Source organism: Leishmania panamensis (genome assembly GCF_000755165.1).
Source record: "Leishmania panamensis strain MHOM/PA/94/PSC-1 chromosome 35 sequence".
Taxonomy (NCBI): domain Eukaryota; phylum Euglenozoa; class Kinetoplastea; order Trypanosomatida; family Trypanosomatidae; genus Leishmania; species Leishmania panamensis.
In genome coordinates, this window is record NC_025882.1 from 1,503,310 (window position 1) to 1,523,497 (window position 20,188).

The window sequence follows — 20,188 nt, forward strand, 5'->3', positions numbered from 1 at the left end:
CACGATGTTCGCGAAGAAGTGGGACTACTGCTTTATTGTAGTGCCTAGGTGTAGTCCGTGGTTCTCTATCAGGTTATGCGGGATGGTGACGTGGAACTCTAGTTTTCCACGTGATCTCACTTTGTGTTAATCACTGTGAGGCCGACGGATGGGGAAGTGCATAGGTGCGTGTCAGCGGCAGCGTGAGAGAGAAACGGCGCTTTTTCTCTTTAAAGTGGTGTGGACTGTGGCACGTGCGAAGGTCTTACTTTGCTCTCTAGGGGTTGTTAGTAGGTTTAAGGGTGCGTCCAGCATCACGTGGATATTTCCACTCGGCGCTGATGATACGAGTTCTCGTCCCCAAATTCACGCAGAAGACTTCATAGTTGCTTCGCTGCTTTGCTTGCTAATGAGGGCGTACACAGCACGCTATCTTCAGTCAGTTCGCTTTTGCACGTGTGTGTGTCTTACATTCTACTCTTGAAGTTACACGCAGAGAACTCTGCCTGCAACCATCTGTAGTCTCTTGAAAGGACGCCAATCTAGCAGTGAGTGGCTCAAATGTGGTAGGACCTACACGCCTTCTCATTCTACATCCCGTTCCTTGCCCCCCCCTCTCTCTCTCACCAGTGCCACAATATATGCTTACCGTCAAAGAAGAAGTGAGAAACACAATCAACTGCGGCAGTGAGGATGGGCCCAGACACCGCCTTCATTTATCAGTACTTAAATAGCAGGGGCCAGTCGGGGCTGGAGCTGGATGTGTTGTGCCGCCACTACTCGCGCATCACCCCTGCGTATGGCTGCCGCCTTGTCAACGCCGTACTTAGTGCGTTGGAAGATGCCTCCGCTCACGCGCCAGTGGAGATCGATGCCACAGTGAAAATTCAAGCGACGTTTCGAATGTATCAGCAGCGGAATGCCTTCTTAACATTGCGGAGTAGTGCATGCCTAATCCAGCGCGTCTACCGCAGCTACGCAACGCGTAAGCACCTTGACGTGGAGCGGGCGGCAGTGCGGCAGATGGCCTACCTGCAAGCCGTCTTTGACATGTTCGCTACACGGATTCAGGCATGCTACCGTGGCTATCAGAGTCGCAAAACGAAATCGAACTACTACGCCCAGCAAGCGTACCTGAAGGTGGTAACGGCACGCTCGTCAGAGGTACTTGCGCAGGCACTCAGCACCCAAGTCGAGCAGGACACGTTGCGCAAAGCGGAGGCGAAGCGCCAGGACGAGCTCTCCTATGCTCGCCGCACCGCCCAAATGCACTATATGGTGTCGACCTGTAGTGTTCCAAGTATCTACCAACGTTCCGTGGAGCCTCCACCGGGAAAGCAATCAGTGCATAACACGCTGCACACGAGCAGGGGCGTATGCGGCCACAGTGGAGAGAGTGGTCTGGTAAGCCCAGAACTGCCGACTGTGAAGTTAGCTAAAGAAAGATCAGACAGTAACGCCGCGGAGGATGAGACGCTGATGGCGCAGGTGGCCGCCTACGTGTCAGGGCAGAAGTTGGAGAGCGATATTCGGCACCACGCCCGTGCAGCACGTCTGAAGCGCATCGCTGTCACGGCCAAGAGAAGCCCCAGTCCGGTTGCCCCCACTGTTCTCACGGTCGCTTCACTGCAGTCGTCCGACAGGACGACTGCAGTACGACCTAGGGCGGAGGGGACCACGGTACGCACCACGCTTCTCGTCCAAGGCGCACGACTGCCGGAGTTGGCGGCCTCGCAGCCTGTGCAGCGCAGTCATCAGGTTAAGGCCACTGCTCTAGCGGCGTCCCCGACGGTGCCGTGGGAGGAGTTGTCGTTGACCCACCCACCGCAGAAACCGCTCACGACGCCAGGGCTTCCTCTCAAAAGTTCATTTTTTAGCCAGTCAGGATCACCGGCGACCCTGTCTCGTACTACTCAAGCCAGCCGGAAGCCCCGCGGAGGGCAGCAGACGGCTGAAGGTGACAGCTTCCACGCCACCGGAACGGCTGCCGCCGCTGCCGCTGCACCTGCGCCCTCTGAGGCCAGCATCGAAGCATCAATTTTAGGTGCTGCCGTCTCGTCTTTCCACCGCCGCTTCGCAGTAAAGCGGCATGATTGCCTGGGGTGTCAGTTGAGCATCACAAACGGGATTGTGAGCGGTGGCGCTGGATCGCACGCCTTGAGTGGCCCGCTCTCACCCGCAAGGGAGGAGGCAGCCGTGCAGCGTAGCGTCGACCAGAAGGTGATGCAGGCGCTACACGGTGATGCCGTCTTCAAGGTGTCCGCAAGGCGAGGTCTGCAATGAAATAGAGAGGTGGCAAAAACAGTTGTGCGCTCGTAGACACGAATTGACAGGGGGAGTGGTGCTTTCCGGCTGACATACGCTGCTACGCTGAGTCGGCATGTCGCCACAATACGAAACTGGTCTCCCGGCCTACTCGCTAACTTCAACATACACACGTCCACAGTTTCCTGCGTTCAGAGTTGATTTGCGAAGGTGGCGGAATGCCATCGCTGTCGCATCATTCTTGGATGTATATCTCACTTCGCGTGTTTCTCCATTTTGCACTCACGCATGTATAAAATGACGGATGTCTTCGTGTGCTCTACACATTGTTTCTTTTATTCTTTTCCTTAGTGATGGTTGATGGAGTCCCTTTTGGTGCTCAAGTTTCGCCTCTGCTGTGTGTGTGTGTTGTGTATGCGTGTGCCTGCCAGACATTGTGTACATGGCCGAAGCAATTAGGAAAAGAACACCGAACGACGACGAAAGCACCACTGAAAGTAACACAAGAGCTGCAAGTGGTGTCACTGGAGTGGGGGGGGGGGGCGAGACGGTCGCTTTGCTGCTCCTGAGTGGTTAAGCATCGTGATAATCCTGAGTCAGTTACCCCCTCCCCCTCCCCTACAGCGTCCCGCCGCAAAAAGCTGACGGGCGTTCGCTGGTAGCCCGATGCTCAGAAGTGGCATACCCGTTGTCGTATAATACTGGCCATACACTACAGATTACTTCAACCGCTGCGAAAGAGCGGAGACGGAGACGCGTTCTCAAGGATGAAACAAGGTGACTTGCTTCACTTCTGTACGATGGCGCGCTCTAGCTCTTCATTTTCGATTTCCTCCTCTATAAGATCGCCATCTTCATGTGAATGCGAGCGTTTTCGCCTCCAACCCCCGCTAGGGCATCCACTGCTACTCGTTTTATCGGAATATCGGACATTGTCTTTTCAGGCGTAGGTACTCTCTTGTGGCCATCCTCGTCTCGGCTGTCAACGCGACAACATACACGCATATACGTGCAGGCTGATACGCGCGAGGAAAGAGCGAGGCACCGCGGCAGACAGCCACGTTCATTGCGTCAAGCGAGCCTATCGCCTGCGTACCGTTTTGTTGGGGTTTCAACACCTTCTTTGGTCTTTTGTTGCTCCCTTTTTCTGGCATGGCAACGAGGAGCCCCCTGAGCCACCCACACTCCACCTTTTTCCCTCTCACTCGCCTAACTCTACCAGGAAGAGAAAAATGCGGTGCCTATCCAGTCGCTTCTCTGAGCCAGCAGCTTTTTTGGCAGACGGCACGTCGGCCATGCAGCACATCATCGGTAACCGCTCACTTCTGCCACCCTCTCCGACAGCCGACCAACTGCTGCTGCTTCTACGCGAGTCTGGCTATCCATGCACTTCATTGACGGCGCCGGATAGCAACGCGGGGGTGCTAGGCTGGCCGCCGGCGTCTTTCTCGGCCGCCAGCATCACGCGCCAGTGCCCTACGAGCAGACGTGTGGCGAGCACCTTCGCTGCCGCTGGGGCTCACTCGATGCTGGGTGAGATGCTGCAGTTCTTCGCCGAATCAGTGACACGCCTCTTCACTAGCGGCGTGGCCGATCCGTCCGTGCGTGCGTTTCCTTCGGAGTGGGACCGTCGCCTACACGCACCGGCTGCTGCATCCCTGCGCCAGCACCACCTCTATGAGCTACAAGGCTTTAGCACGCTCTTTACGTACATATGGGGTCAAGTGGCTACGTCTTTGCCACTTTTGCGAGAGCAGAACGGAGACGGGCAGGGCCTAGTGGACTCTACGGAGTGTGACGTGGCGTCATCGACCTTGCCTGCGATGTGCTTCACTCGTGGAGCAAGTGCGAAGTCCCCCGCGGCACAGCAGCCACCATCCCGTCCTCTTCCGATGCCGGCGTCAACTGCCACAGCGCGTCAGTCTCAGCCATTTCACCGGGCAACGAATAAAGGCAGCAGTGGCGGTCCTAACAGTGGCAGCGCTGCGGAGCATGTACACCCGTGTATTCCCCTCACCTCAGCGACATTATTTCTCCCCGATGTTGAGGCGGCACCCATTCACTGTGGCGGAAAGCGGCAGAAAGACGGACCTCTCTCAGCGGTGTTGAGTCGATCTGCAGTCCAGCCAGCAGCTCTAGCAGTGGTTCAGCACGCTCTGACAGCGCATGCGAAGGCGCAGGGACCATTTCAGCCCTCGATTCCACGTGAAGGACTTGTGCCATCATCGAGTCCTCGAGAGGACGAGAGATTGCACCCACAAAACTCCAGCGCAGTTAGCGCCCGTGCACCGCGTTCACTGGAATCGGCGCCCTCACACCCCATAGTAGCACAAACCTTGTCAGTAGAGAAGGCGATGCAGCTGGATCGCCAGCGCGAACTACGAAGAGAACTGGGGGTCCGTCGCGTGCGCAACTACGCCGCTGAAAACGACATGCGCGACTATCTAGCCAGTTTTCAGGCGAACATGCGAAGCTTACTAGAGATCGAAGATGTAGCAGCAGGAGACGGTGGGTAGAGAGAGCAGCGCGGCACGGTTTCTTTTATGTGTTTGTGGGTGGCTGTGACGATGCGTTTCTGCACTTCTACTTACACGCACATTTCCCTCTGCGATTTCCTCAGCTGCTCCAGCGTCGAACTCTTTCTGATTTCTTTTCGCTGTGTTTCTTCATGATGTAAACTAAAGAGCCAAACGGGTGTATGGGGAAGGAGGGCTGACGATGTCTGTGCTTGTCTGCGTGTGTGACACCTTTGTGCTCTCCTCTCTTTTCTCACCGGCTCAATCCCCTCCCCTTTTCGTTCTCCCGTCCCTCCTTTTCATTTCTGCGTTGTTCTGTGCGTCACTCGATTGCTCCCTGATGAAGCCGGCCACCTCAGCGTGCGTGAGATCAGGGACCGCTACCCATTCTTTGTGGGGGATGCCAAGCAGCCTCACCCCAGGTACGGCTGTGCGGACTCTTGGTGTTAGCGGACAGAGCTTGTCTGGCGCTCTGCACGAAGAAAGGAGCAGTCCCTGATCACGCTTTTCGCAGCTCACTACGAATGGTGTCGACGAGTCAACACGTATACTCACCCTCCTACTTGCCGTTGCTGCGTTGTGGCAGTGTTGAGCATGATCCTAGGCCTAGCATGCGCTGTATACTGTGGAAATGCGGTGAGCTAAGCGACAGCAAACAGTGCTAGTTAGGCCCAGTTCCTCGATGGTCGGCATAAAGCAACACTGAGGAATAGAGGAACTGAGGTTGTATATGTGTACGTTGATTGACTTGCCGGTGGTAGACTGGGCACACAGTGGGAAAAAAAAGTAACGCACTGTAATAATGGGAGAGGATCGATGCAAACACGCCTCTTCTGCAGAAGACATCCGCACAGAATGGCACGCGCGTGTGTTTGTGGCACGAAAGAATAGGGACAGCGAATGCTGAAAGGAAAGCAACAAACCTGTCACTCATCGGCACCCCATGTGCCACCTGCGGCTCGCTGCGAGTGGTTTACTTCGGTGCGAAGATGTCAATCATACCTAACAGCAACGTACCCTCCACTTTCTTGGTTGGTAACGGAGTCTGCAGCGCTGAACGCGCGCTTGTACTGCGGCATGGACCCTTCATCGCCGTCCTCACTCGTTCACAGCCCCTCTTTGGACAAAGTAGCGCATGCCTCGACTGCACCGCACCTTTGTCGCGAGACGGTAACATCAACGTTGTGTTCAAGTCTCCACTCTCTCGTTCTCAGTGTTCTCTCCTTATCTTCACACTCCCTCCTCCTTTTCTCTGCCTCTCGAGTACGCAGCCGCCGGCCTCCCGTGTCTCAAGTGGTGCGAGTGCACTGGACTTCATTTTTTCCCCTTCACGCTACTCTAGTCGACATAGCGTGCACGGCGTGTACTCAGCACGGGGGATTCGCAGAGCCCCTTCTATCTCCAACATGCTTAGAAGAGGAAGCAGTGCTCAGAATAACAGGAACGCAGGTGTCCAACCAATTCGCTCGCTCTTCCTACTTCGCTCCTCCCTCTCTCTCCTTTGGCGTTTTCACCACACCCTCAATGGCTCTGTGCTGCATACCTGAGTGCGCTACGCCTGCTCATTTGGTCTTGTATTCTTGTTGCTGTGCCCAATCGTCTGTACTTTTTTAAACCCTTTCCTTCTGTTGGGATTCTTATCAACTTGTGGCACATACTCTCTTTCTCTGTTAATATATATATGTGTGTGTGCGTTTACTTCTTTTCTGTATCCAACACTCCGCGGTAGCCCGCAGCTTCGGCGCATTTTTTGACCTCGCCCTTTTCGATAGTGATGGTGGTGGGTATTGTCGTGGCTTCGTTCTCTCGCTGTGCTCTTCTCTTTTTATTTCTCTCTCCCTACTTTGTCCTCGCGAATCCCCTCTTCTCATGGTCTTGTCGGAGGAACTGCATGTGACTTACGGGCATACGTAAACTCGAAAGGGCGCTGAGACGTGGGCGGTCTGTAATGGCGAAGCATAGTTTTGGCTTCCGAGGGGTGCGTAACAGGCGTAGTCGGCACCTTCTACTCCGCTCGGCCCTCGCACTCGCAGTCCTTGTAACTCTCAGTCTCATCGCGCTACTCTGGTTTTTTGCCTACGAGAGCAGGGAAGGGGTTGAGATACCGGGCGAGCGGCACTTTTCACCACTGACACAGCATATGGCGGACGAAGAGGTTGATGCCGATGGCACGATCCCGTTTCGAAGGCCCTCCTCCGTTACTTCGACGACGTGTGCCCCTGTAGCCGAGTCATCAAGCGGAGTAGGTGCGGTGTGGTTCAACCCCAAGACTGGCGACGCCTCCCATCCCAACACGTCTTGGCTGCACTCTGCCTTCACCTCTGCTGGCAAAGTGCGTGTTGCGCTTCCGTTTGGTGCCCACGCGGACACCGGCGCGTTTGTGTCGCAGAAGCCGCGGCTGTTTGCATTTCTTGCATCATGGAGAGCCTATGAACGCATGCTGATGGGGCGTGGCTCCCAGGGCGACGAGGCCACCGCCGCGGCAGACGTCGATGAGGAGCTGCCGGTCTTTGCGCGGAGGAGAGTAGCACCTGTGAAGCATGTTGAGGTGCGTCTGTTGCGGCAGCGCTCGTCACGAAATACTTGGGCTGCTCCGACGGAGACCATGCTGCCCATCGTAGGTATTCTTCCTCGCGAGTCGACGACACTGGTCTCCGCGGAAGAATTGCTAGTGGAAAGCGCCTTGAGCAAAGAAGGCTTAGAGCCTTTGGTAGCGGCGATTCAGCCAGGCAGTGATAACAAGGAGTCGACGGTTGTAGGCATCGACACACGCTTGCGGGCGTCGGCCGCGAAGGAGCGCGGCGGTAATGCAAGCCATAGTACAGGTGATGGCACCTCTCTGCTACCCTTTCCTTTGCTGGAGTTGAGCATCGCTCCTCGGCGCAGCGCCACGTCTCCAGCCTCCTCCACTGCGGTGAACTCCGATGTGATCCCCGCGACCACGCTGGTGAAGTGGCGCACCGGTCACATGACGGCGCCGGCCAGCGGTGAGGCATTGGAGATCACCCTCGACATTGTGCATCCCAGTCGGCCAAGTTTGGACGCCTCTTTGTACACAGAGGAAAGCGAGAAGACACGTTCTGGAGCTCGAGGAGACCCCTACACCTCTACCCTTGAGGCCAACGTGTGCAGCACGCATATTGTTCGGCTCTATGGTTTGAGCCCCTCCATTTTGTCGGTGCACACTCACGGCGGCTCTGCCGGTGCCAGCGCGGTGGCGGAGGAAGGCGGGCTCAACGTGATTCCGCTGAACATGTCAGAGGAAGTGGAGCTAATGGTCGGTGGAGAGACGAGGCTGTCGTCTGGAGGCGCACGACTGAGCGGCGTTGTACCCCTTCTCTATCTGGAGCTCTCTTACGGCAGGACTGCAGACGTGCAGCAGGGTGCAGCGGCAGGTGAGCACCAAACGATGGGACTGCTGTGGCTGCACCCTGGCTCTTTCTTTATCTCTACCTTGACCTCGCCGACCCCCACCGGCGGCCACGTACCGCCGCGCACGTGTGTACGACTGCGCGGCACCGCAGGCGCTACCGGACTGTATCTGCTTCCGGGGCCGACCCCAGCGGAGGTGCTGCGGCAGTATTACACTCTCACCGGATTCCCGACACTTCCCCCACGATTTCTCTTGGGGTATCATCACGGTTTGCAAGGCGCTGACGTCACCACCCAGCAGGCTGCAGAGGATCTTAGTGAAGCCTTTCGAAACGCCGGTGTGCCGCTGGACAGTGTGTGGATGACTAACTCCGCAGTGGCGGCGGGAGACACTCCGTTCACGTGGAACCACACCCGCTTCCCGGATCCACTGCTGATGCAGTCTAACTTGTGGTATGGGGGCAGGCGCTACGTGATTTCGCGCAGCGTCCCCACGGTCCCAATCACGAGTCGCTCTCCATTGCTTCTCGAGGGCCGCCGCGGTGGCCTCTTTGTGTCGCTGAGCGCCGTGGATACGGCAGGGTGGCCGGCGCTCAGCGTGGATGGGGTGTCGAGCCACGTCGTCGACTTTTTCAGCCCTGCGGCAAGCAAGTGGTACAGCGGCATGCTCAAGTACCGGCGCTACGTCGGCTCCTCAAACCACACGTTCATCAGCCTTCATCATAGCGCGCCCATCGTGCGGGCGAGTTCGGTGCCTACCGCAGGGGAGGAAGCATTCCTGTGTCTGCCACCTGGATTGCGGGTAGAGGGCGAGGTACTGCCGATGAACGTAGGCCATCATGGCGGTGTTCAGCATAACCAAGTGCATCAGCTGCTTACCGTTCACTTTGCGCGTGCGACACACGAAGGCATGCTGCGTCGTACTCACTATCACCGACGGGCTTTGACTTTCACTGAGAGCTACTTTGTCGGTACGCAGCGGTACGCGGTGGTGCGAGTGGAGACACAGCCACGGTGCGCTGACACTGTGCCTCCCGACCCGGCATCGATTCTCAGGGAGGCTTGGGGAGCTCTTCAGACAGCTGTGCGTCAATGTGCTCAGCTGGGTGTTATCGGCATTCCGTTCAGCGGCGCTAACCTCGCGGGTGGTCTTTCGTCGAGATTGCTGCTGCTGCTGCTGCAGCTAGCGAATGCGCCGAGCACTGCGGCGACACCCACTACCCCTGTGCCAGGGGTTGCAGGCAGTGGTGATGGCGGTGCTGCTGCGGAAAAGAATGGTGAGCTGACGGTGTCGTCTGCGTCGCCACGGGGGGCCATGGAGGAGATGGAGCAACTCTTGGTAAGGTGGTATGCAGCAGGTGTCTACTTTGGTGCAATGTATACCGACGAGTCAGCGGTGGCAGCGGACACAACAAACACTGGTGGCGCGGCTTCATTGCAGCCGTTAGCGACTGGTCCGTGGTGGATGCGGCTTCCTGTCGCTGCAGCCACCCGCCAAGCCATCCACGCGAACATCTACGCCCGCTATGCGCTCCTGCCTTACCTCTACACTGCCGCTTATCACGCCAGCGAGGAGGGGAGCATATTCCTGGCGCCGCTGGCATTCACCTCGTCGGAGGTGTCGCCGCCCAGTAAGGATATGAGCACGCCAACCTGCTACACTGCAGGTAGTGCGTTGATTGTGTGTCCTGTAACTCAGCCAGTGCATCCCCTGCGAGATGTACGGGAGAGCGATGGCCCCCGCAGTGTGGTTGGTACGGGCTTTTTCGACTTGTGGACAGGAGTGTGGCATGGCTCCGTTTCTTCTGCCGCTGGGCGTGCGTCATGGTGGGAAAGAGCGGCACAGAATGGCGGACCCACATCTAAGGAACTCGCGTGGCTGGCAACCAACAACGTTGACCCCCTTCAGGTTCTTCCAGTGGCAGCGTCTCTTGCGCCTGTATTGCTGCGCAGTGGCCACATTGTGGCGACTCAAAACGTTATCGTGTCTCGGGCAAGCAGCGCGCACGTAAGCGACGAGGCGATTGTTGACACGCGTGCGGTGCACAGTACGCACATGGGGGCGAACTGGACCATCACTGTGGCGCTTCCCTCTTTGCCAGTAGCGGGGAGTGTTGCCGCCGCGTCGCCGGTCACTCTTGCCGAAGGGGACGTCTTTTGGGATGAAGGCAGCCACAACGGTCAGCATCAGCCTCCGACTATGAAGCCTGGCGACTCAGTGCCGCCGTATATGCCCTACATTCCGCCGAATGTGCACCACTGCGCACTGCACATGAAGTGCCTCTACGAGGACGCTGGGGCATCAGCAGCCACTGCACAACTAACAGTGGAAGTGACGCAGACATCCGAGTCGTGTGCGGAGGCATTGGCAGAACTCGTGTCTCACTGGAATGAGGCGCCGCAGGGATTTGAAGAGCGCCTGGCAAGTGCAAAGGCGCACAGAGACTCGCGTCTGCATCAACTGGAAGTGGAGCAGAACGCGCAGGAAGACAAGGGCCTTCGTGGTGACAGAGGTGGGGTAAAGGATTTTCCTGAAGCTTCGACGCTTACGCGCGAAGACCTGAGAGGACTCCGCTTGCCCAACGCCCACGATGAAGCCACACGCAATGCGCTTTGGTCGTCACACATCCTTCAGCGCTTGCGCTTCCTTTTTCAGAGCGAAGAGGATGCAGCACGCCTCTCACGGAAGTCATCTACATCATCAGCGACAGCAATTGTCGTCGTAGAGCGTCACAGTAGCACTGGCAATACGCCAGGCGTGCAGGCGGGTGAGGAAGGTGCTGTGAGAGCAAGTGTTTGCGCATCTCACGATGTGCCTGACGCACACGCAGTGCTCGTGCATCTGGTATGCGATGTACACGGTGAAGGGATAGCGGCGTCGGTGTTTGGCGCCCGTAAGACCGTGCTCGCGGACGGCTCTTTCGGTGCTCGCGTGCCACCTCGTCACACGTGGAGCTTTAGCTTTTCTCTGATGAATTAGGCACGCTAGCTGTAAGCGTGAATGGGGTGGGCAGGGGATGGCGGAGGGAGAAGCGGCTGCTTCGGCCGATATTTACGGCGTGTCTTCCTCTATTTCAGCGCTGCTTTCTCCTCTTTATATATATATCGTCGACGTAATGGCGAGCCATGCGGCACTCATGTACATAGCGCTTTTCGTCCACTCGCTTGTTTTTCCTCCGTTTCATTGTGTGGGACTCTCCCCTGCGTGTAGTGCCTCGTGACTCTTTTCTCTCCCCTTTTCACTTCCCTGCGAGTTAGAGATCAGCGTCTGTTCATGTAGCTACCCCCCATCTCTTTCTCTCGCATGCGCTGTTTAGGGGGACGTTGTTGTGTAATGGGGGACTGCATTCCGGCTTCGCTCTTGGGAGTGGGGGAGGTGCTTGTCGTCTTGCGACCGCACTTGACCTGCATCTGTGGGCGCCGTTTTTCATGTCGGTGCATTGAAGGGGAGGGAGCGTCAACCCACCCGCTTGCTGTGCGTTGACAGCGGCTCCGCTCGAGTCTCTTTTTTTCTTCGTTTGGTTGTTGGGTGCGTAGCCCCGCGCCCCCACTCTGCGGTCACTTTGGGGTGCTTTTTGCAGGTATCGCTGCTTTTCCCTGACTTTCCTCTGGTCTTCGTATCGTCTCCTGATCTCTCTCTTTTAGCCTCTCTTGTATTCGTTCTGTTGCCTACCGTGCACCGACTCGCTCGTCGTCGCCCACCCCTCTTTTTCAGTCGACCGCTGGGACGACGCCTGCTTGGGTAGCTAATTTGTGTGTGGGTGTGTGAATCCGCCAGATACTTCAAATGCGCTCGAGTCTCAGCACTCGTTTTTTTTTTCTCGCTTCTACGCACCCACAGGTAGAGGTTGTGTAGTCCATGAACTCGAAACGCTGGCACGCCAGCCTACACCAGTATTCCGCACTCTTTCTGCTGTTCTAGCACAGGGACATGAAAGGAATGTAGTTGCAGGATGGATAGAAGAACGACGGCAAGTGCGAAGGTTTCTTTGGGTACCGAGTGGAGCCTTTTTCACATGGAGATGTGTAGTGCTCTTGTTGTTCTCGTACTGCTATTGTACCCACAGGAACGCGCGCAAGCATCGGCTACTCGTGTTCTCAGCGTGGGTATGTGGTTCGTGGAATCCACAGTGGCATTCACTGCTGGCGTTTCTTTTGCGCTGCTTTTCTTCCTGTTCTCCCCCAGCTGTGAGGCCAATGGATCGTCGCGCTCGAAGGTCGCTGTCTTCGGGTTTGCCTCGCTTGTCCACCCCCTCCCCTCTTGATCTTCACTTTCGCCGATGCTTTTATCCGCTTCAGTCCTTTACATGCATACACCCTAAGCATGTCTTTTAGGGCAATACCACGGCGTCTGATGCGACCCGCCTCGCATGGCCGCACACAGCCAATGGACCCCTCGTCGTCGCCCTCGCCGGGGAAACATCAGCAAAAGGTGGCGCCGCTTCTTCAATTCCCTCAGTTCCACCCCATCGTCTTTCCCCAAGATAAATTTCTCTCCATCAAGTCCCGCTCCCTCGAAACGTACACCAAAGTACGCAGTGACGTGCTGCAGCGGTGCGCCGATCTATGTATGCAGCTGCAGCGTCGGCAAGAACAGGCGGGGCGGCGAGGAAGGGAGATGACTACCGCAGCCAGGACCGTTGGAGAGGCGACGTCTTCCTCAGCAGCCATCGGCCTATCGCCTGAGCTCCCGGCCCACCCGTTGACACCTCACCAAGCAGAGGAACTTCTTCTCTTGACAAAGAAGGTGGAGGACCTCGTTCACTACCAGGGATTTTTCCTCACCGACGAGCTTGTCTGGCGCATGTTGCATCTCTGCATACAATGCGGTGCGCCGCAGCTCGCGGTGTACGGGTGGCTGCGGAAGCATGTGCTCGAAGAGAAGCGTGGCCCGCCCTTCCCGCTCTTTATCCTGGAGGACCTGACGGCCACACTGCGTGCCTCGGTACTACCGCGGCTCCCTGAGAGCGGGGCAAGTCTGACATGTAGTAGCACTTTGATAGTAACGAGTGCTGGCAGCTTAGACGAAAATCCGAGTATTGCCTTTGAGGACGGCCTTGCGGCGGCGCAGCGATGCCTTCGCCACCACCTCCTTCACTCCAGCTGGCCGGCATCTAACGCGGCAGAAACTGAGTTTTTCAGGGTGGCGCAGGCATACACGGATCACTTGCTTGCGGAGCACGTGTGGCCTGTGTGGCAGGCATTGGAGGCGATGAACTTGACGTTTGCCAATCTAAGGACCAATAAAATCAAAGACGAGGAGGAGCAAGAGGCGGTGGACGGTGGGCAAGGAAGTGAGGAGGAACAAGACGTAAGCTCACCTCGCTTGGACCGAGGAGAATACGGCAGGTATGCCATCTGGCTGCCTGAAGCGGAGGCTCAGACACTGGCTGTGCGCACCGCTCTCATGTCGGTGACGCCGCTCTACTCGTTTCACGCACCCCCGTCGTTAGCACCGCCTTTCAGCGCTGCTGAGAGCAGAAAAGACTCGTCAAAGCCTGCCAAGACGGCGAACATCTTCCCACACGCGCTGCTCTGCAATGAACCGCCGTTCTTCCCGAGCGAGGAGGCGGCCATTGTGGCGCCATTGCGAGCGCTTTTGGACACGTGGCTGGTGTTGGCCCAGTGCGCAGCAGAGGCGAAGGACGTGCCGCTGCTGAAGACGCTGCTACGCACTGTGTGTCTTGGCTTCTTGACACATTCAGCGACGAGTGCTGGTGAGGAGCACGGTGCAGCGGAACTGAAGGGCGGAATGCAACTGCCTCCGGTCTGCCTGAACGAAGATGCGTGGTGTCAGTACGCCGTCTCTGACGTTGAGCAGAGAGAAGATGTGGTACACCGCGGCGCTGCTGAGATGCAGGCTCGTGCAATGGTGCGTGAGTTTGTCAACGGCAGCCTTTCCGTACTTCAGTACGGGCTTCTGTGCGCAGAGTATGAGGCTGCTCTGTGGCACCTACACGACACGTGCGCGTTGATTTTGGGTGTCGCCGCTTCGCTGCGCTCTCTTCAGGGTCCCCCAAAGAAGCAAAGCCGCCACTTACTCACTACAGATGACGCGAAGCTGCATCGCATGTCTGCTGTGGCGCTTGTGCAGCCGGCACCAAGTGAAGAGGCAGACGGTCTACTGTGCATGGCACTGCCATGTGCACTTGTGTCATCCTATGCACGAGGACAGCAGGCCGTAGGTGACGATGAGCACGCAAGTGCCACGGCTGCGATGCACTCCTTTCTCTGTGATGTTCTCGCACACCCTGCAGAGGAGACCACGGCGCAGCAATACGCTGAAGCAGGGCTCTATGTTGGTCTTGCCACTGGTGATGAGGCGCTGCTAGCCCAAGCTGCGCCCACCGACACGACAATGGGCAACTCGGAGGCGACGCTGCTCTTGCTCCACGCGCGTGCACTTCATTCGTACCGGCGAGCTGCCACGAGGCTAGCCACCGCGCATGAGGGGCATGAGGGGGAGGAAGCACCCGAGGAGGACGCCTGGGATGTGTGGACGGCAACCCTGCGGGAAGAGGTGTCGCAGGCCACCAGTGGAAGTGGTGACGCGGATACATCGCGGGTGCAGTTGGTCGAAAGCTGTCTGACGGTTCTCGCCCTCGGTGTCGCAAGACGCCAGGCAGAGCGTGCAGCTGTCTATGTGCAGTGTGTTCAACAGCACACGTCGACATCTGCCGCAGAGAATGGCGACGACACCCCAAATGAGAGCCATAACGCCTATGACAACGTCGAGGCAGAGAAGCAACGTCGGGAGGCGATCGAGGTGAGTTGGTCGCAACTCTACGATGGCACGACTGCTTGCGTGCAGGAGACGCTGAAGCGAGTGGAGCAGCTGTTCGGTGCCTTGTCTTCACCTGACGCCGAGACTTTCTGTTTGTCTCCATCATCGTTGAGTACGCTCGCTGTGCTGACTCGCCTGGGAGTCTACGCGGAGGAAGAGGCGCAGGCAAGCGTTGCGGCAGCATCGACCACAGGCGAGAATGTTGCCAAACCTTCTGACGTCTCTCCCTCTTCTCTGTCTCTTAGCGCTTCTCTCGACCGTGTGTTGGCACGGGTGGTGAGGGACACATGCATGCAGCTTCGTGGTGCCTCAGCCGTATCACCCACCGGTGCAGCATCGGCGGCCACGACTAGCGTTGTTGGTAACTGGGTACAGTGGGTGCTGCTGACGCTGATGGCCCGGAGAGCTTGGGTCGACGTGCTTGCTGTACTGCGTGCGCTAGATGGCAAAGGGAGTGCGGGAAGAGGTACAGATGCCGATGGTACTTTGAGCACTCTTCTCTGTAGTACCACTGTCGATCCATCGGTGTTTGCAGCTTTATATGCACGCGCCATGGAAGATGGCGCGGCAAGCGTTTGCGCGTTTCTGCGCCCTCGGCGTGAGCGGCTCTTTTTCTGAATGACCTTCTGAGACAACGACTCGCGTTGTTTACCACACACACACACACCCACACACATGCACCGCTGCCAATATGCTGTACTTCTCTGTTGACACCTCTTTCGTCTTTTGATGTTGACCCAGTCGGGAGGCAGATGAGGAAGAGGACAGAGGGGGCAGTGCTCTGGCAACGCAGAACAGTAATCAGTATGATATGTCACTCACGACAGCTACGCGACGCCTTACGGTTTACGATCGGCACAAGCCCTGGCTGCATCCCTGTCTTCGGAGACGCTTTGACGATGGCTTGATGCAACTCTACACTGCTGCATCACCACATCACTAGGCCCTCTTGCATTTTTCTCTCTTTGTTTCTCTTACTTCGCACGGTGGGTGATCACTCCAGCGATCTGTACTACCACCAAACAGATAAAAAAGTACTCCCAAGAACACATACATGCGTTGGAGCGGCAGTAGTACAGGTGGCACGCAGACTTACTTGTTTTCACATCGATCCCTCCGAGCTTCGCTGGGCGCAAGCGCCCGCTGGCCTCAAAAATGCGCTGTACACGTCTAGTGTGCACTGCGACGCCGGAGAAGTTCAGCATCCTTGGGACCACCCATCCTAAGCCAAAACGCAATGGCCTGGGCCGTGACAACAAGATGCGCAGCAAGCCTAGCGATAACGTGGCGTGGTACGACAAGGGTCCTGTGGAGTGGCTTCCGCGCCCCGTCCGGCTCACTTACGATCAGCTCGACCAACTGCGCGACTGGATGATGCGCGAGACTATTGCTGGACGCATGGAGGAGTTCAGCAAGATCCGCCACCTGCACCGGGAATGGTCGCAGCACCCGCTCATGCCAGTGCTTGGCGACGTTGAGCCGAAGTTTCCGCTCAACTTGTACAAGCAGAACCATCGCGCAAAGCGGCGCTTCCTGGTGCGTTGGCACAAGGCAAACAGTCCAACGCATTGGATGTGGATGCCGCGTGGTCCCGCGGTGGCGACTCCGCTTCACCGCACAAGCCCTTCACAGTTTCCGGAGCAGTGGAGGCAGCTGAAGCGCAATACTAGCAGCAGTGGTAGTAGCACCGTAGCTCAATAAACTCAGCAAAAAGCATGCGACGAGTAAAGTGTGAGGACGACTACAAAGGCTCCCCGCTTACGTGGAATGGCAAGCAGTGCTAGCACCCCCCTCCCCCCCCCCCCACACACGCATACATGTCATGTCCGACACAGAAGCCTGCACCCCCTTCGCACCCTCTGTATTTTGCTGTCTCGTGAGGTGATGATGCCATTACACAGGTCATCCTTTAAGCCTGCTTTTTGGGTGCGTTGCATGTGTGTGCATCGCCGATGCGCATCGCACGGCACGTTGAAGTTGCTGGGACCGCTGGGCAGCACCTTTTGGTGGAGGTTGGTCGATCCAACTATGAGGTGTGTGCGTGGTCGAGTCTTCTTTCTGTGTGCGTGTGTCGTCACACGCTTTGTAGTAATCGCAGTCCGCTTGAAGAAAAAGGTTCAAATATGAGGGAAGGCCGTCGCAGGTGAGAAACGGTCTCACATGCGCCATAGACGTCCGTGACACCATTTTGTTTCCTTCTTTCCGAATGTGTCGACGTGTGCGTCCGCACAGATGCCCACGCACATCAGTCGATGCGCTCTTCTTCTCAGTACTTGACCTACATCATCACCCCCGCCTATCTGTGCCTCATTTTCCACGAGCTGAATCGTACACTTCGAAAATGAGAAAACATTAGCACATAGCTGTTCCATCATTACCTTGTCTGCCCTCTTATCCTGCTCCCATCTCTTTCCCTCTATCTCTGCCTTGCGTCACCCTTTCCATACACACTGTTGGCTTTGTTGTCTACGCTATGACCAGCGTCGCGTGCCTATGGCTCAGCGGTGATGCATTCATTTGTTTTCCACCCGAAAGTCTAAAGAGGCCTCCTTCTGCTTCGGCCCTTCGTTTCTGCTTAGCTGTTGTTGTCTGCTGTTACCCCTATCAGTGGGATACACAGCGGCTTTTCCTCTCTTTTCGTCGACGCACCCCTGATAGTGATGGTTGTAGTGGGGGAGGAAGGAGCCCCTCAGCGCGTGGCCTCTCAGGATGTCCGGTACCCCGCTCTCTGCGCGTGTGTGAGGGAGCAAAGCAGTCCCCTACCCCTGCCCATGCAGAAGCGCTTCGGGTCGGGGCGGGTCAGGTGCCTACGACGTGGGGGGAGGCCAGAGCGGCCCGCGGACAGGGAGCATGCTTGTGTCGCCCATATGATGGGCAGAGTGTCCACGTGACTCGCGCGTGCCCCAGCCGGCCCTCGCTGCCTACTGATGTGGGCAGCCTGAGTCCCCTTGAAGGATCACCAGGTGGTGGCCGGCATCATGGGAGCGGCTGTGAGGCGACCTGCAGAGCGGATGTGTAGAGTCTGAGGCAGGGGCCGCATTCCGGTGTCTGAGTGGGCGCGTTGCTGTAGGGTCTCCCAACCTCTGCTCCGCACCAGGCGATGGGCCAGGGGGGAGGGGCAGAGTGGAGTGTGGCTCATTCTCTACGACAGAATGGGCACATGGAAAAAAACAACAGCAACTTTCCTTCCATTTTCTTTCTCTGCTGTGCGCTCTTTCTCCCTAGTCTCTCTCCTGATTCTCTTCGTTCTTCTCTACCGTGTGCTGCTGGGACCCACTTCAGCACCGAAGGGATAATTTCTTCGTGACGCACATACACACATACACATGGAGGGAAGCCTCAAACGCACTCAAATGACGCGCGAGTCAAACATGGGAAGGTCAGATCGCCGCACAGAGGGTAAGCGCTCTTTTGGGCGGCGCGTTGTCGGTGCTCTCAGCACCGTTGTCAGCCTGCGCATCGCTCTAAGCATTACCTACTTCATTCTTCTCATTCTGCTCTGCATGATGCAAGTCATGTCGCTTTTTACCACCCCCACTATTCGCATCCTCAACATAGAGGCGAGTCGCATAGTTGGAGCTCAGACTTTTATAGCTGCCACATGGTTTAAAGTGGACCAAACAATCCACGGCGCCAATGTCACGGCGCAGATGGATGTAAAGATGTGGTCAATCAAGGTAAACGTCGATGTGGAGATTCCATACAAATTCCTGCCGCAAAACATCTCGCAGCTGTATCGCCTGCAGGATGTGCCTTGCGCCGAGTTTCGAAGCTTCTTCAAGCACATGCAGATTTTCAGTCTCCTCTCGATCTTCACTGGATTCATTGTATGGGTGTTTACAGTCTCCAGCTTCTTTACCCGCATGTTCCTGCCGCTGTTGTGGCTATTCCTGTGGGTGACTATCGCTTTCACGGCAACGACGGTGGCCATGATATTCCGAATTCTTTTCGATGGCGCGTGCTATGGTGAGGTTGAAGAGATTCCACCATTCACAAGTCTGGCCGTTCCGATGGGCGGCTTTGCGCTTGCTCTTATTTGTTTCCAAACATACCTTGTCACCTCCATCATGACGGTATTCTTATAAATGAAAAAGAGGCACTGAAGGGAGGGCAGAATGTGAAGATCGAAGATGGAATGTAAAGAGAGAGAGAGAGAGCGACAAACACCTCACGCTTTCTTTTTTTTTTTGCTCTTTGATGGCCCCCTTTTCGATATGTGAAGTTACCATTTCTTCTGCTGTCATTTCCTTCACCCGTCGTTTCGCTCTCTCCTTCCTCTCCACGAGAGAGCGGGAATGGTGGAAGAGACGGCAGTGCCTCGGAGAGGGAGCAGCGCTTTTGCCTGAGCCATGAGGTGCCAAGGAGGCAAAAAGAAAAGTGACACGAACGACAGAATGAAGTGAAGGGACTGCAGAGAGAGAGAGGGGCGGGGGACGTGGCACATCTTTGCGACGCGCACCGAGGGGAGACTTAGCAGCAGCCCAAGAGACAAGACGTGGAGATGCGAATGGAGGTCCCCCCTCCTCCCCGTCCTACAACATGGCCGCCAGCGGGGATGTTGCACGTTGTGAAGCGAATCGCATGATACTGTTGGCTTTTGTCTTCTCTGCTCTTAATGATTAAGCGCATTGCTTTTTGCGTCTGACCCTTTTTCGTCTGCTTCTTACGATTGTGTGTGCGAGTGTGTGGGTATACGAGTTTATGCCGGGTCAGACATGGGCTATGTGAGTATGAGGTGCCTGCGCTGTCTGCGTAGTTGTGGATATGCGTCTCTTTCTTTGTATTTTTCTCTTCCCTTTCGATTCTCTGTTGCGTGAGTACATGTGCAGCTTCGCTTTTCTGTTGTTGTTTACTCCCTCGCTCTATACGTTTTCCCTTCTTACTTTCCTCTTGATCTCTCTTTTACGAGTGCACGGTCTCTTTACGACTGGGTCACCCACTTCGTTCTCCTCCCCTGTCTTCCTTCCACGTGCGCGATACCACCGCTATCCCGCAGGTCTTGTATTCCCACGGGTAGGCGTGTTTTTTTTTTCCGTGTCTAGCTTCCTTACGCACCTTCTCTTTTGGCTACCCCGCCCTTTTTTGTGCGATGTACTCCATGCTCATCTGCTCATTGCCGGTATCTTCCGCTCCTTTTGAGGAGCCCCTTCTGTTTCGTCACTTTCTTCTTGCAAGTTAGCAGGGTCGAGCTCCTCTGGAGGAAAGCTTTGGAGGGGGTAGGCATTGGCGAGGCGGAAGGAACGTAATACGACTGGATAAAGGATGAAGATGG

General features: G+C 56.5%; 6 protein-coding genes across 6 annotated transcripts, besides 2 other annotated features; all 6 read left to right on the top strand.

The window, feature by feature from the left end:
- Positions 1-672: 672 nt before the first annotated feature.
- On the top strand, positions 673-2,262 carry LPMP_354190 (hypothetical protein; the record flags this gene model as incomplete). Its single annotated transcript, XM_010705050.1, has 1 exon — positions 673-2,262. One exon carries the CDS (start codon positions 673-675, stop codon positions 2,260-2,262), a length of 1,590 nt encoding a protein of 529 aa, XP_010703352.1.
- Positions 2,263-3,476: 1,214 nt separating this feature from the next.
- Positions 3,477-4,760, top strand: LPMP_354200 (hypothetical protein; the record flags this gene model as incomplete). The annotated part of the gene is made up of 1 exon (XM_010705051.1): positions 3,477-4,760. The coding sequence occupies one exon, from the start codon at positions 3,477-3,479 to the stop codon at positions 4,758-4,760; it is 1,284 nt and encodes a 427-aa protein (XP_010703353.1).
- A 346-nt stretch (positions 4,761-5,106) lies between these two features.
- Positions 5,107-5,410: a repeat region.
- Positions 5,411-6,708: 1,298 nt separating this feature from the next.
- Positions 6,709-11,112, top strand: LPMP_354210 (glycosyl hydrolase-like protein; the record flags this gene model as incomplete). The annotated part of the gene is made up of 1 exon (XM_010705052.1): positions 6,709-11,112. One exon carries the CDS (start codon positions 6,709-6,711, stop codon positions 11,110-11,112), a length of 4,404 nt encoding a protein of 1,467 aa, XP_010703354.1.
- Positions 11,113-12,456: 1,344 nt separating this feature from the next.
- Positions 12,457-15,534, top strand: LPMP_354220 (hypothetical protein; the record flags this gene model as incomplete). Its single annotated transcript, XM_010705053.1, has 1 exon — positions 12,457-15,534. The coding sequence occupies one exon, from the start codon at positions 12,457-12,459 to the stop codon at positions 15,532-15,534; it is 3,078 nt and encodes a 1,025-aa protein (XP_010703355.1).
- A 537-nt stretch (positions 15,535-16,071) lies between these two features.
- LPMP_354230 (hypothetical protein) lies at positions 16,072-16,617 on the top strand (the record flags this gene model as incomplete). The annotated part of the gene is made up of 1 exon (XM_010705054.1): positions 16,072-16,617. One exon carries the CDS (start codon positions 16,072-16,074, stop codon positions 16,615-16,617), a length of 546 nt encoding a protein of 181 aa, XP_010703356.1.
- A 979-nt stretch (positions 16,618-17,596) lies between these two features.
- Positions 17,597-18,084: a repeat region.
- A 482-nt stretch (positions 18,085-18,566) lies between these two features.
- On the top strand, positions 18,567-19,001 carry LPMP_354240 (hypothetical protein; the record flags this gene model as incomplete). Its single annotated transcript, XM_010705055.1, has 1 exon — positions 18,567-19,001. One exon carries the CDS (start codon positions 18,567-18,569, stop codon positions 18,999-19,001), a length of 435 nt encoding a protein of 144 aa, XP_010703357.1.
- Between the last annotated feature and the right edge of the window lie 1,187 nt (positions 19,002-20,188).